The 16,437-nt window shown below is 44.9% G+C and overlaps 2 protein-coding genes across 4 annotated transcripts; one reads left to right on the top strand and one right to left on the bottom strand.

The window, feature by feature from the left end:
- Positions 1–2,264: 2,264 nt before the first annotated feature.
- Positions 2,265–6,182, bottom strand: LOC106595450 (uncharacterized). The gene is made up of 3 exons (XM_014186822.2): positions 6,087–6,182; positions 5,700–5,799; positions 2,265–5,555 (listed from the first exon to the last, which is right to left on the bottom strand). Exons 2-3 carry the CDS (start codon positions 5,775–5,777, stop codon positions 5,016–5,018), a joined length of 618 nt encoding a protein of 205 aa, XP_014042297.1. The 5' UTR covers positions 5,778–5,799; positions 6,087–6,182; the 3' UTR covers positions 2,265–5,015.
- Positions 6,181–16,125, top strand: LOC106595451 (centrosomal protein of 72 kDa). Of its 3 annotated transcripts, none has more exons than XR_006770030.1 (12): positions 6,181–6,274; positions 6,564–6,691; positions 7,288–7,480; positions 7,602–7,716; positions 9,380–9,567; positions 9,858–10,067; positions 10,180–10,361; positions 12,217–12,310; positions 12,396–12,574; positions 12,735–12,861; positions 14,939–15,045; positions 15,921–16,125. XR_006770030.1 is itself a non-coding variant. In XM_045719230.1 (12 exons), exons 1-12 carry the CDS (start codon positions 6,202–6,204, stop codon positions 15,982–15,984), a joined length of 1,635 nt encoding a protein of 544 aa, XP_045575186.1. In that variant the 5' UTR covers positions 6,181–6,201; the 3' UTR covers positions 15,985–16,125. The 3 variants fall into 3 exon arrangements, 2 of the variants coding, with proteins under 2 accessions (XP_045575186.1, XP_045575185.1); XM_045719230.1 differs by having other exon boundaries at positions 10,210–10,361; positions 14,934–15,045; XM_045719229.1 differs by having other exon boundaries at positions 14,934–15,045.
- The last annotated feature ends 312 nt before the right edge of the window (positions 16,126–16,437 follow it).

The following is a 16,437-nucleotide window of genomic DNA, read 5'->3' as shown; positions in this document are numbered from 1 at the left end:
GGGAATTACAGCAGTTCCATTCTGCAGTGTCCACTCAGCACCTCTATCTGATACAGAAATGAATTCTTCCTTGGCTGTGCTTTGAGGAGAAGAAAATCTTGATGCATCCCAAAATGCATCAAACTGAGCATCTATCTGACAATCATATAGTCATTTATTCACAAGTTAATCAAAGTACATCACAAATACAACATAACTTACACAGAGGGTTAACCAATTAGCATCCCGAAATCAATGCACAATCCTCCAACTAGTATCAAATATCATTTTATTGGTCGGGTACACATATTTAGCCGATATTAATGTGGTTGTAGTGAAATGCTTGTGTTCCTAGTTCCAACAGTGGAGTAATATCTAACAATACACACAAATCTAAAAGTAAAAAAATGGAATAAAAAAAGATTGAAATATTAGGACGAGTAATGTCGGAGTCCAGAGTATAAATATATATATATATATATATACACAGTACCAGTCAAATGTTTGGACACACCCACTCATTCCAGGGTTTTTCTTTATTTTTGCTATTTTCTACATTGTAGAATAATAGTGAAGACATAAAACTATGAAAAAACACATATGGAATTATGTAGTAACCAAAAAAGTGATAAACAAATCAAAATATATTTTATAATTGAGATTCTTCAAATAACCACCCATTGCTTTGATGACAGCTGTGCACACTCTTGGCATTCTCTAAACCAGCTTCACCTGGAATGCTTTTCCAACAGTCTTGAAGGAGTTCCCACATTGGCTGAGCACTTATTGGCTGCTTTTCTATTACTTGGCGGTCCAACTCATCCCAAACCATCTCAATTGGGTTGAGGTCGGGTGATTGTGGAGGCCAGGTCATCTGATGCAGCACTCCATCACTCTCATTCTTGGTCAAATAGCCCTTACACACAGCCTGGAGGTGTGTTGGGTCATTGTCCTGTCGAATAACAAATGATAGACCCACTAAGTGCAAACCAAATGGGATGGTGTATCGCTGCAGAATGCTGTGGTAGCCACGCTGTCACGTCCTGACCAGTAAAGGGGTTATTTGTTATTGTAGTTTGGTCAGGACGTGGCAGGGGTGTGTTTGTTTAGAGTGTTTCGGGGTTTGTTGGGCATTGTTCTGTTTTAAGAGGGGTGTTTGTTTAGAGTGTTTCGGGGTTTGTTGGGCATTGTTCTGTTTTAAGAGGGGTGTTTGTTTAGAGTGTTTCGGGGTTTGTTGGGCTATGTTATATGTTAGTATATTTCTATGTTTATCTAGTATGTCTAGTTCTATGTTTAGTTAATGGGGTTGACCTTCAATTGGAAGCAGCTGCTCCTAGTTGCTTCTAATTGAAGGTCCTATTTAAGTGGGGTGTTTTTCTGTGGGATTTTGTGGGTAGTTGTTCCTTGTTTAGTGTTGGTTGCACCTGACAGGACTGTTTTTTTTTTTGTATACGTATTTAGTTGTTTCTCCTTCTTCAAAATAAAAAGAAGATGAGTATACATATTCCCGCTGCGTTTTGGTCAAATCCTTACGACCCCCGTTACACACGCTGGTTAAATGTGCCTTGAATTCGAAATAAATCACACTGATTTAGACAGTGATTTCACCAGCAAAGCACCCCCACACCATCTCCTCCATGCTTCACGGTGGGAACCACACATGCGGATATAATTTGTTCACCTACTCTGCGTCTCACAAAGACACAACGGTTGGAACCAAAAATCTCAGACCAAAGGACAGATTTCCACCGGTCTAATGTCCATTGCTTGTGTTTCTTGGCCCAAGCAAGTCTCTTTTTCTTACTGGTGTCCTTTAGTAGTGGTTTCTTTGCAGCAATTCAACCATGAAGGCCTTATTCATACAGTCTCCTCTGAACAGTTGATGTCGATGTGTCTATTACTTTGTAAAGCATTTATTTGGGCTGGAATTTGAGGCTGGTAACTCTAATGAACTTATCCTCTGCAGCAGAGGTAACTGGGTCTTCCTTTCCTGTGGCGGTCCTCATGAGAGCCAGTTTCATCATAGTGCTTTATGGTTTTTGCGACTGCACTTGAAGAAACTTGAAAAGTTCTTGAAATGATCCTGATTGACTGACCTTCATGTTTTAAAGTAATGATGGACTGTCATTTCTCTTTGCTTATTTGAGGGTTCTTGCCATAATATGGACACACCTGCTAATTGAAATGCATTCCAGGTGAGTACCTCATGAAGCTGTTTTAGGGAATGCCAAGAGTGTGCAAAGCTGTCATCAAGGCAAAGGGTGGCTACTTTGAAGAATCTCAAATATATTTTGATTTGTTTAATACTTTTTTTTGGTTACAACATGATTCCATATGTGTTATTTCATAGTTTTGATGTCTTCACTATTATTCTACAATGTAGAAAATAGTAAAAATAAAGAACCCTTCTGGTATAGACATTATGGACAGTAAGTGGATATAATATGTGTTATATCTGAAGAATAAATGAATATAGATCCATAGTGTTAGTGGTGTAAACACTGCAGATGTATCTAGTTAAATCTCACTGTACACAGTAGCTATCTGCTGAGGCTGCAGAATGAACAGGATCCTGAATCTGAGGGGACTTAGGGCTGCATCCCAAATGGCACCCTATTCCCTTTATAGTGCACTGCTTTTGACCATGCCCATATAGAGCTCTGGTCAAAAGAAGTGCACTATATCGGGGATAGGCTGTCATTTGGATCGCAGCCCTGACTATTTTGGTACCCCGGCCATGTTCAGGCACTAAAGCTATCGGCTCTCAAACGTGTCCTGTGTGTCAATGACATTGGCTTCACAGTGAGCATAGTCTAGTACAAGCTGTTTGGTGCTCATCGTAGGACAAGACACTGAAGTCAAGCCTGCCCAGGTTCAACCAGAGTGTGCCCCAAAATGGGCTCAAAGTAGTGCACTACATAGGGAATAGGGTGTTATTTGGGAGGCATACTCATAGACAAAGACAGTAATAAATGTCTGGAAGGTACTTCCATCCTCCTTATAGAGCCACTGTTGGGAGGATATTTTCACAGAGTAAGCAGATAGAATCTTTTATAGCCAATTGGTAATTACACTGTCCTGTAAATCAACCTCCATAGATGAATTAGACTTTCTAATATGTGGTGTGAAAGAGGTTGGGAGTATTAGTGACCCATGACAATCACTACATACAAGCGTTAAATCCAAGCGCTACTCCTTTTGTTGATACAACAACAAATCAATATTTTAGCACATAAAATGTTATTAACCGCTGTTACTAATATCATCAATAATGTTTTACAGTTTTAGAATTAAGACACCAGTGCTTCTTCGACTTGCATAGATGAAAGTACTAGGATAACAGAGCAGAGCTCCCTGGCCATGACAATAAGCTGAACAAGTAGAACAACACCCTTGACAGTGCTCATACACTGGCAACAGACACTTGTCCCAATGGTGGATCATGTCACCTCCAAGTTGGCAGACTGGCATCATTATATGGATCATATGGATAATCTCTTGAAAAGGTCATTGGCCAGTAGGAATTGGAAAGGTCATTGGCCAGTAGGAATTGGAAAGGTCATTGGCCAGTAGGAATTGTAAAGGTCATTGGCCAGTAGGAATTGGAAAGGTCATTGGCCAGTAGGAATTGTAAAGGTCATTGGCCAGTAGGAATTTTAAAGGTCATTGGCCAGTAGGAATTGGAAAGGTTATTGGCCAGTAGGAATTGGAAAGGTCATTGGCCAGTAGGAATTGGAAAGTTTATTGGCCAGTAGGAATTGGAAAGGTCATTGGCCAGTAGGAATTGGAAAGGTCATTGGCCAGTAGGAATTGGAAAGGTTATTGGCCAGTAGGAATTGGAAAGGTCATTGGCCAGTAGGAATTGTAAAGGTTATTGGCCAGTAGGAATTGGAAAGGTCATTGGCCAGTAGGAATTGTAAAGGTTATTGGCCAGTAGGAATTGGAAAGGTCATTGGCCAGTAGGAATTGGAAAGGTTATTGGCCAGTAGGAATTGGAAAGGTTATTGGCCAGTAGGAATTGGAAAGGTCATTGGCCAGTAGGAATTGGAAAGGTCATTGGCCAGTAGGAATTGGAAAGGTTATTGGCCAGTAGGAATTGGAAAGGTCATTGGCCAGTAGGAATTGTAAAGGTTATTGGCCAGTAGGAATTGGAAAGGTCATTGGCCAGTAGGAATTGTAAAGGTTATTGGCCAGTAGGAATTGGAAAGGTCATTGGCCAGTAGGAATTGGAAAGGTTATTGGCCAGTAGGAATTGTAAAGGTTATTGGCCAGTAGGAATTGGAAAGGTCATTGGCCAGTAGGAATTGGAAAGGTCATTGGCCAGTAGGAATTGGAAAGGTTATTGGCCAGTAGGAATTGTAAAGGTCATTGGCCAGTAGGAATTGGAAAGGTTATTGGCCAGTAGGAATTGGAAAGGTCATTGGCCAGTAGGAATTGTAAAGGTTATTGGCCAGTAGGAATTGGAAAGGTCATTGGCCAGTAGGAATTGGAAAGGTTATTGGTCATTAGGAATTGAAAAGGTTATTGGCTACAGATCAAAGGCAAGCCACAGTACTAGAATAAGTCGAACAAGCTTGCTCATTTAAGTCAATGACGCCATTTTGAGTGCACCCATGACTTTACCAGTCAAAAAGCCATGGTCAGAGGTTCCAAGACCGTTCTATTCATTCTACTTCTATGAGGCAAGGCCCTGCAGGACAAAATAAATAGACCCTCCATCTGGTTCTCTTCTGTCAGCAGCTCTATGTGCACATCATGAGACCACATCAACTTAACAATCAGTAATTATCATGTGTGAGGGACTATTGAACTGTTCAGACAGTGAGTAACTGTTACAGTAGCGTTTCCCAAACTCGATGCTCGGGACTCCAAGGGGTGCACGTTTTGGTTTTTGCCCAAACACTATAAACCTGATTGAAATGATCAAAGCTTTTAGTTGATTATTTGAATAAGCTGTGTAGTGCTTAGGAAAGACACTAAACCCCGGTGACCCGAGGACTGAGTTTGGGGAAGCCCTGTGTTACTGTGGTAACAAGTTAAAATGGCGTGTCCAATTCCTTCAGTTCCAACAGGTACTTGCTAAGTGCCTTCTCAGAGGCCCAGCACCCTACAGCCATGGAGCCCTTCAGGAGCCACTTAAGCAGTCCCACAGTGGCCCCTGGAGAGACAAGGGGAGCCAGAGTCTTGACCCCCACCCTGGGGGCCACCATTTGTGGCAGGCTGAGGGCCACACTGCCCAGGGCCCCGACAGCGTTTCCCGCAAACAGACACACAGTGAGCGAGCAGGAGATGGCAGACAACGCCAGACAGCGTGACATCAGCATCAACTCGTCCGCTGACAACCAATCGCAGAGCACCGGGAGGAGAGCTGAGCCAATAAGGAGGATGTTGGCTGTGGTGCGGTCTTCACTGAGCCACAGGAAGCCGAAGGAGACCAGCGGTGGAGCCAGGACCTCGCCGGCCCACTCCAGGTCCCCCTGTACAGAGGTCAGGTATGGGCTGAAGGAGAGAGGCAGGGTGCAGAGGCCTGATGAGAGACCAAGCAGGAAGAAACCCACCGCTGGAGCTCTGTGGTCCTACAAGAGAAAGAGGGAGATGAGGGAACAGTTAGGGTGAGGAGAAAGAGAGTCATGACAATAATCAGTGACAAAGGGGTGAAGAATGGTTTAATGGTCCACAAGAGTTACACTCAAGTGAACACCAATATATCCCAAAATTACCTTGAAGAGCTGATATGCTGTGCACAGGGCAGAGACTGACAGTGTGACGTTGGAACATGCTGTGATCAACTCTGCCATTGGTCTTGACTCAAATCCAAAGCTACAGTTGGAGGATCACACTGTTCATTTGATATGAAGAGACTGAGTGGGATTTGTGAAAGAGAAGAAGTTTCCACATATCTGCAAGTAAACTGTTGAATACCATATCAAAGTTGAGAAAACACTGTTGAAAGTAAGCTAGTATACTTGTCTTGCACCGTAGCTATGTGTACATTGTTAACATTCTAAACAGCTATGTTTCAGGTTAGTAGCCACGTTTATACTGACCAAGGTCAAGATTGAAACTAATATGTGAGCTGAAAAATATCGGTTAACGTTCACCCTTACCTGTCTCTGTTCCGCTTGTTTGAACACGTGAGACAAGCAGTACCAGGATGTGGGCGTCCCCAGAGCTTAAACAACTGCGCATGCTCGGCGCGATCTTCCAACAAATTCGAAAAATATGGCGGCGCTGTTGACAACAGTAACAGAGCAGTGGATACGACAGAAGCTACATCTAAATCACCATTGCCTTGGTAATGTATTTGACACTTAACTTATAGCTTGTAAGTTGGTAGCCTAGATGTATGATTAGTTTGATTTAAACCTAGTTTAAACTTCCATTAATAGCTAACTAATGCACAGAGACTATGCTTAATGCTAACGTTAGCTCGCCTGCTAGGCTAGCTGGCAAAACAGTGCTTTGAATTTGTCTGGCCACAGGTAGCTATCTAGCGAAAGATGGCCAGCGTTACCGTGGGTCTACAACTATCCAACTACTCTAACTTTGATTGCTGGCTACTAACATTCATGACCACTTTACAGCGGATGTGAGATCACTGAGCCTCCCAGGCTCATACAAGGAGAAAATCAGACATCTGGGAATCTCACTAAAGAACTTTGTCCGTTTGAAAACCCTGAACCTCTCCTGTAATGCACTCATCTCTGTCGAGGTGAGACGTCTCTCAACAGATAAATGTGTATACAGTACATGGTGAAATGGTGACTGAAGTCTGAATGTGTAGATCTGTTTACGTCCACAATGGTACTCAATTACATATTATTCCCTATATAGTGCACTACTTTTAACCAGTGCTCTGGGCAAAAGTTGTTCACTATGTAGGGAATATGGCACAATTTGGGACATGCACTGAATATGTAAGTCACATTTGTTTGGGTGGGTAAAATTTGTGGAACGTTCCAACAGGACTCTGGTTTCCAACAAACAACTCATACAAAGTAACATGATCAATTCACCTATCTAACTAGCTGCCGAATAGGCATCAACCTACCACTTAGCGTATTCTTGATGTTTGTCCATAGGCTACCAGTGAGGACAGACATTTTTCAGAATAAATGTGGGGAGTGAAAAACTTAATGAAATAGCCCACTCCCTACCAGGTATCTTATTCTGCCGCTATACAACTTTATATGCGTTGTTTGTTGGCAACCTTGTTATTTACAACGTTTTTGGAACAGATTCCTGTTGGAACGTTCCACAAATTATACCCACCGCTATTTGTTTCTTTCTATGTTTGTTCATCTATAGGGGGTCCAACACTTGAAGAGGCTGGAGAGGCTGAACTTGTACTACAACAGCATTCCCTCCCTTCAGGAGGTCAAAGTGCTCTGCCTGCTGACTGCTCTGAGAGAGCTGGACCTGAGGCTCAACCCTCTGGCTAAAACAGATCCACACTACCGCCTGTACTTGGTGCACGCACTGTCCAACCTTCGCAAGCTTGGTACCTATAGCTACCATATTTTCATTTTGGGTCCGATTGGCTGTCCAATGACTTTGCTGTTCGATAGTTCTTCTTACCAATCTGACATTTGATGTTTGTTTTATATTGTTTTTTCCTGCAGATGACTGTCCAGTCAGGGACAGTGAGAGAAAAGCTTCAATCATGCATTTCTCCTCAGACTCTGTGCTCGGACCCCAACAGACGAGCTCCTCGGAGACAGACATCACTGACCAGAGGTACTGTACTCTACAGTATTAGACATCACTGACCAGAGGTACTGTACTCTACAGTATTAGACATCACTGACCAGAGGTACTGTACTCTACAGTATTAGACATCACTGACCAGGGGTACTGTACTCTACAGTATTAGACATCACTGACCAGGGGTACTGTACTCTACAGTATTAGACATCACTGACCAGGGGTACTGTACTCTACAGTATTAGACATCACTGACCAGAGGTACTGTACTCTACAGTATTAGACATCACTGACCAGAGGTACTGTACTCTACAGTATTAGACATCACTGACCAGAGGTACTGTACTCTACAGTATTAGACATCACTGACCAGAGGTACTGTACTCTACAGTATTAGACATCACTGACCAGAGGTACTGTACTCTACAGTATTAGACATCACTGACCAGAGGTACTGTACTCTACAGTATTAGACATCACTGACCAGAGGTACTGTACTCTACAGTATTAGACATCACTGACCAGAGGTACTGTACTCTACAGTATTAGACATCACTGACCAGAGGTACTGTACTCTACAGTATTAGACATCACTGACCAGAGGTACTGTACTCTACAGTATTAGACATCACTGACCAGAGGTACTGTACTCTACAGTATTAGACATCACTGACCAGAGGTACTGTACTCTACAGTATTAGACATCACTGACCAGAGGTACTGTACTCTACAGTATTAGACATCACTGACCAGAGGTACTGTACTCTACAGTATTAGACATCACTGACCAGAGGTACTGTACTCTACAGTATTAGACATCACTGACCAGAGGTACTGTACTCTACAGTATTAGACATCACTGACCAGAGGTACTGTACTCTACAGTATTAGACATCACTGACCAGAGGTACTGTTCTCTACAGTATTAGACATCACTGACCAGAGGTACTGTACTCTACAGTATTAGACATCACTGACCAGAGGTACTGTTCTCTACACTATTAGACATCACTGACCAGAGGTACTGTACTCTACAGTATTAGACATCACTGACCAGAGGTACTGTACTCTACACTATTAGACATCACTGACCAGAGGTACTGTACTCTACAGTATTAGACATCACTGACCAGAGGTACTGTACTCTACAGTATTAGACATCACTGACCAGAGGTACTGTACTCTACAGTATTAGACATCACTGACCAGAGGTACTGTACTCTACAGTATTAGACATCACTGACCAGAGGTACTGTACTCTACAGTATTAGACATCACTGACCAGAGGTAGTGTACTCTACAGTATTAGACATCACTGACCAGAGGTACTGTACTCTACAGTATTAGACATCACTGACCAGAGGTACTGTACTCTACAGTATTAGACATCACTGACCAGAGGTACTGTACTCTACAGTATTAATACAGCAGATTGCTAATGTCAGGAGGTCTTGTTTGCACACCAAGGTCTCTTGTCTGTATTAGATATTGATTATTGATATTGTATTATTAGAAAACACCCGGAATGACAAACTTCAGATTTCATTCATTAAGTAAGCTGTTCTTTATGTGGCATTGTTTCCAATAGTGTGTACAGTGTAATAACGGTCACGTTACATTGCTATAGATTGTATTATACTCTATTCTTCTAGTAGTGCTATGTTATGATGTAATGTGTTTGATTGGTGTGTTCCAGGAGCAGTAAGCCGAGGATGGCCTCAGTAAATCGCCTGGCCAAGAAGCTCTCTGTCCTGGATGACAACGATGACATAGTGTTGAACCTTGTCGCTAAGAGCAACTGGGACCAAAGTGAACCTCTGTTCCTTACTGGTTCTTTCCACAAGGAGCCAGAGTCCCAGCTCTATCATCAGATCAAAGATGAGTGTGAGTTTATGTTGTTTGATCACAGAATAGTACTATTAGAGCGAGATGTACACCATGACTGTTAATGTAGGGACAGTCCACCAGGGGGAGACAAATGTTGTTAGTTTTCCCTAGGAACATGGGGATTTTGCTCATTTATGGCAAGATTTCAGAGATTTACCCTTAATTGATTTCATTCAGTACTTGATGAATTGTATGTTTAACTAGTTACATTTACTGTCAACCTTTTTTCAAGTGAGCAAACAAGCCTTCAGTTTAAAATGGGGATCTTTTATTTTCATTATGATCAGCTTGTCATTCCCAGTCCAATGGTCTACGTTTAAGAGAAGGATCTCGAAGGAAAGGTTCTTCCTCCTCGTTGAAAACGTCAGAGAGGCCGAGGGTAACCTTTAACCCCCGTGTAGAGAAACACAGCGGGACTAGCTCTGGACGGGAGGAGCGAGAGAAACTCCCCAAACACCTGAGAGTCACAGCCAAGGGCCACTTCACCCCTCACCCTGGTGAGGTGACACTCTGAATATCCTCTCTGTCACCGCTGTCACACAAATCAGGTTGCATGAATGGCCTAATACAACATTCTGAGTGTTTTGCACTGGCTTCATCCTCCTTTAGATCAAGTTGACCAGCATAAGTCTTCCTTAGTGAAGATCCGGCCCCCCAGTCCAAGAAGTCCCTGTCCCAGTAGGTCTGATGCCACCAACCCCATCCTGCACCCTCCCAGACTGTCCTACCATAACACCCAGCAGACAGCAGGGGGCTCCACCTCACCACAGAAACATGCCAAGCTTCAGAAGGTGAGACGTTTCAGAGAGAGAACCCACCTATCCCTACCGTACCATTCATTCACCCTAGAGAAAACCCACCTATCCCTACCGTACCATTCATTCACCCTAGAGAAAACCCACCTATCCCTACCGTACCATTCATTCACCCTAGAGAAAACCCACCTATCCCTACCGTACCATTCATCGTAGAGAAAACCCACCTATCCCTACCGTACCATTCATTCACCCTAGAGAAAACCCACCTATCCCTACCGTACCATTCATCCACCCTAGAGAAAACCCACCTATCTCTACCGTACCATTCATCCACCCTAGAGAATACCCACCTATCCCTACCGTACCATTCATCCACCCTAGAGAAAACCCACCTATCCCTACCGTACCATTCATCCACCCTAGAGAAAACCCACCTATCCCTACCGTACCATTCATCCACCCTAGAGAAAACCCACCTATCCCTACCGTACCATTCATCCACCCTAGAGAAAACCCACCTATCCCTACCGTACCATTCATTCACCCTAGAGAAAACCCACCTATCCCTACCGTACCATTCATCCACCCTAGAGAAAACCCACCTATCCCTACCGTACCATTCATCCACCCTAGAGAAAACCCACCTATCCCTACCGTACCATTCATTCACCCTAGAGAAAACCCACCTATCCCTACCGTACCATTCATTCACCCTAGAGAATACCCACCTATCCCTACCGTACCATTCATCCACCCTGGAGAAAACCCACCTATCCCTACCGTACCATTCATTCACCCTAGAGAAAACCCACCTATCCCTACCGTACCATTCATTCACCCTAGAGAATACCCACCTATCCCTACCGTACCATTCACCCTAGAGAAAACCCACCTTTTCCTACCGTACCATTCATCCACCTTAGAGAAAACCCACCTATCCCTACCGTACCATTCATTCACCCTAGAGAAAACCCACCTATCCCTACCGTACCATTCATTCACCCTAGAGAAAACCCACCTATCCCTACCGTACCATTCATTCACCCTAGAGAAAACCCACCTATCCCTACCGTACCATTCATTCACCCTAGAGAAAACCCACCTATCCCTACCGTACCATTCATCCACCCTAGAGAAAACCCACCTTTTCCTACCGTACCATTCATCCACCTTAGAGAATACCCACCTATCCCTACCGTACCATTCATCCACCCTAGAGAAAACCCACCTATCCCTACCGTACCATTCATCGTAGAGAATACCCACCTATTCCTACCGTACCATTCATCCACCCTAGAGAAAACCCACCTATCCCTACCGTACCATTCATTCACCCTAGAGAAAACCCACCTATCCCTACCGTACCATTCATCCACCCTAGAGAAAACCCACCTATCCCTACCGTACCATTCATTCATAGTAGAGAAAACCCACCTATCCCTACCGTACCATTCATCCACCCTAGAGAAAACCCACCTATCCCTACCGTACCATTCATCCACCCTAGAGAAAACCCACCTATCCCTACCGTACCATTCATTCACCCTAGAGAATACCCACCTATCCCTACCGTACCATTCATCCACCCTAGAGAAAACCCACCTATCCCTACCGTACCATTCATTCACCCTAGAGAAAACCCACCTATCCCTACCGTACCATTCATCCACCCTAGAGAATACCCACCTATCCCTACCGTACCATTCATCCACCCTAGAGAAAACCCACCTATCCCTACCGTACCATTCATTCATAGTAGAGAAAACCCACCTATCCCTACCGTACCATTCATCCACCCTAGAGAAAACCCACCTATCCCTACCGTACCATTCATTCATCATAGATCCTACTGTTCATTATAACCAGTCTTTTGTAATCTGTCTCCTAGGGAAGCTATAGGAAACCAATGGAGATGCTGCTGAGCCTAGTGGACAAGCACTGGACAGGGGAGAGGCCACTGCACCATGACAACAACTTCCTCTGTGAGTATGAAACCCCATGTACTGTGTAGCTTACCTGCTTAATGGAGAATCAGGCCCTAATAGTATTTATCTGTCCTACCTCCAGCTCAGGCAGTCCAGATCCTGTCCATGATGGAACAAGACATCTCCAGTGGAGAAGCCGAGGTCAGGACGTTGAGAGGGAACGTTGAAGAGCTGAAGGAGCAGGCAGAGATACGAGACCAAGACCACAGGACAGAGACCCATAGACTAACTACACAGCTGGAGGAAGCACACATCTCTGTTGTAAGCTTCAGACTGTTCAAAGCAGCATCTTCAATGATATTACCTCATGTTTGAAATGGCATGAGACCCTGACTCCACAAAGAGTTAAGAAGAAATGGATGGATGGAATTATCTTCAATGTCTTGATTGATTGATTGATTGATTGATTGATTGATTGCAGGACAGTTTGAATGAGCAGCTGAGGATACTGCTGGAGGATAACGTCTCTCTACAGAAGCAGATGATCAGATTAGAAAAACAATATCTCAACTCTATGATGAAAAGTTCACCAAACACTGAGATATGTGGTGAGTGAAAAAGCAGCAGCTTTTTGATATTCCTGGTCAGTGGTCACTATACTGGGCAGAATCTGACCGCGACGCAGAGCACATGTAACCGTGACGCAGAGCACGTGTAACATAGAGCACGTGTAACATAGAGCACGTGTAACCGTGACGCAGAGCACGTGTAACATAGAGCACATGTAACATAGAGCACGTGTAACCGCGACGCAGAGCACGTGTAACATAGAGCACGTGTAACCGTGACATAGAGCACGTGTAACATAGAGCACGTGTAACCGCGACGCAGAGCACATGTAACATAGAGCACGTGTAACCGTGACATAGAGCACGTGTAACATAGAGCACATGTAACCGCGACGCAGAGCACATGTAACATAGAGCACGTGTAACCGTGACGCAGAGCACGTGTAACATAGAGCACGTGTAACCGCGACGCAGAGCACATGTAACATAGAGCACGTGTAACATAGAGCACGTGTAACCGTGACGCAGAGCACGTGTAACATAGAGCACGTGTAACATAGAGCACGTGTAACCGCGACGCAGAGCACGTGTAACATAGAGCACGTGTAACCGTGACATAGAGCACGTGTAACATAGAGCACGTGTAACCGCGACGCAGAGCACGTGTAACATAGAGCATGTGTAACATAGAGCACGTGTAACCGTGACGCAGAGCACGTGTAACATAGAGCACGTGTAACCGCGACGCAGAGCACGTGTAACATAGAGCACGTGTAACCGCGACGCAGAGCACGTGTAACATAGAGCACGTGTAACCGCGACGCAGAGCACGTGTAACATAGAGCACGTGTAACATAGAGCACGTGTAACCGCGACGCAGAGCACGTGTAACCGCGACGCAGAGCACGTGTAACCGCGACGCAGAGCACGTGTAACATAGAGCACGTGTAACCGCGACATAGAGCACGTGTAACATAGAGCATGTGTAACCGCGACGCAGAGCACGTGTAACATAGAGCATGTGTAACATAGAGCACGTGTAACCGTGACGCAGAGCACGTGTAACATAGAGCACGTGTAACCGCGACGCAGAGCACGTGTAACATAGAGCACGTGTAACCGCGACGCAGAGCACGTGTAACATAGAGCATGTGTAACATAGAGCACGTGTAACCGCGACGCAGAGCACGTGTAACCCCGACGCGGAGCACGTGTAACATAGAGCACGTGTAACCGTGACGCGGAGCACGTGTAACATAGAGAACTTGTAACCGTGACATAGAGCACGGGTAACCGTGACATAGAGCACGTGTAACATAGAGCACGTGTAACCGTGACATAGAGCACGTGTAACATAGAGCACGTGTAACCGTGACATAGAGCACGTGTAACATAGAGCACGTGTAACCGTGACATAGAGCATGTGTAACATAGAGCACGTGTAACCGTGACATAGAGCACGTGTAACATAGAGCACGTGTAACATAGAGCACGTGTAACCGTGACAGAGCACGTGTAACATAGAGCACGTGTAACCGTGACATAGAGCACGTGTAACATAGAGCACGTGTAACATAGAGCACATGTAACCGTGACAGAGCACGTGTGACATAGAGCACGTGTAACCGTGATATAGAGCACGGGTAACCGTGACATAGAGCACGTGTAACATAGAGCGCGTGTAACCGTGACATAGAGCACGTGTAACATAGAGCACGTGTAACATAGAGCACGTGGAACTGTGACATAGAGCACGTGGAACCGTGACATAGAGCACGTGTAACATAGAGCACGTGGAACCGTGACATAGAGCACGTGTAACATAGAGCACGTGGAACCGTGACATAGAGCACGTCTAAGAGTAATGCAAGATGTTCCATAAATCTCTTAAGATTCGTACAAAAGTTAAACGTGCATATCTCAAGGTGGTGTTCACCACTTGACGGATTGGATTTGATTTCAGTCTGTTGTTGTTATATCCGTTGATGTTGCAAGTCAATGTGCATTTGTATTGCTGCAGAGTTAGCATCATATGCTAACTGTGGCCCATGTGGATCTGTATTGCTGCTAGCTTCATGTGCTAACTAACTGTGGTCCATGTGTCTCTCCAGAGAAGCAGGCAGAGGTGGATGAGCTGAGGAAGAAGGTATCAGAGCTGAGGGAGAAGGTCGAGGAGGGGGAGAGAGTCAAGGAGCTGGCAGATATGCTGCAGGAGAACCATAGGTAAGCACTACACTATGTCCAGTACCACCTGGCGCTAAGATACTACACTATGTCCAGTACCACCTGGTACCTAGACACTACACTATGTCCAGTACCACCTGGTGCTAAGATACTACACTATGTCCAGTACCACCTGGAGCTAAGATACTACACTATGTCCAGTACCACCTGGAGCTAAGATACTACACTATGTCCAGTACCACCTGGCGCCAAGATACTACACTATGTCCAGTACCACCTGGCGCCAAGATACTACACTATGTCCAGTACCACCTGACGCCAAGATACTACACTATGTCCAGTACCACCTGGCGCCAAGATACTACACTATGTCCAGTACCACCTGGCGCCAAGATACTACACTATGTCCAGTACCACCTGGCGCCAAGATACTACACTATGTCCAGTACCACCTGGCGCCAAGATACTACACTATGTCCAGTACCACCTGGCGCCAAGATACTACACTATGTCCAGTACCACCTGGCGCCAAGATACTACACTATGTCCAGTACCACCTGGCGCCAAGATACTACACTATGTCCAGTACCACCTGGCGCCAAGATACTACACTATGTCCAGTACCACCTGGCGCCAAGATACTACACTATGTCCAGTACCACCTGGCGCCAAGATACTACACTATGTCCAGTACCACCTGGCGCTAAGAAAAGCATTCAACTACTCTAGGGACAATAAAGGTCCTTGACTTGGGATAATAGAAATCTTAACACTAAAAGCAACCTAATGAGATATTCATTATAGGAGATGCCAGATTATATGTTCTAATATAAAGATAAAAGACCATACCCAATGGGTGAAGAAAGTGCTTGTTAGTGTTTGTGTGATTAAATGGTGTTGTGTTTGTGCTTCAGGTCACTGGTTGCAACTAATGAGCGTTTGCTGAGTGAATTGGAGGGGACTGGGAGACGGCTCTGAGGAGCTACAAGTCACAACAACTAGAGAGAACTGGAGGAGACTGGGAGACGGCTCTGAGGAGCTACAAGTCACAACTACAACAACTAGAGAGAACTGGAGGAGACTGGGAGACGGCTCTGAGGAGCTACAAGTCACAACAACTAGAGAGAACTGGAGGAGACTGGGAGACGGCTCTGAGGAGCTACAAGTCACAACTACAACAACTAGAGAGAACTGGAGGAGACTGGGAGACGGCTCTGAGGAGCTACAAGTCACAACAACTAGAGAGAACTGGAGGAGACTGGGAGACGGCTCTGAGGAGCTACAAGTCACAACTACAACAACTAGAGAGAACTGGAGGAGACTGGGAGACGGCTCTGAGGAGCTACAAGTCACAACTACAACAACTAGAGAGAACTGGAGGAGACTGGGAGACGGCTCTGAGGAGCTACAAGTCACAACAACTAGAGAGAA

This window comes from Salmo salar, chromosome ssa05, assembly GCF_905237065.1.
Source record: "Salmo salar chromosome ssa05, Ssal_v3.1, whole genome shotgun sequence".
Taxonomy (NCBI): Eukaryota; Metazoa; Chordata; class Actinopteri; order Salmoniformes; family Salmonidae; genus Salmo; species Salmo salar.
This window is presented reverse-complemented; position numbering and strand designations above follow the sequence as displayed.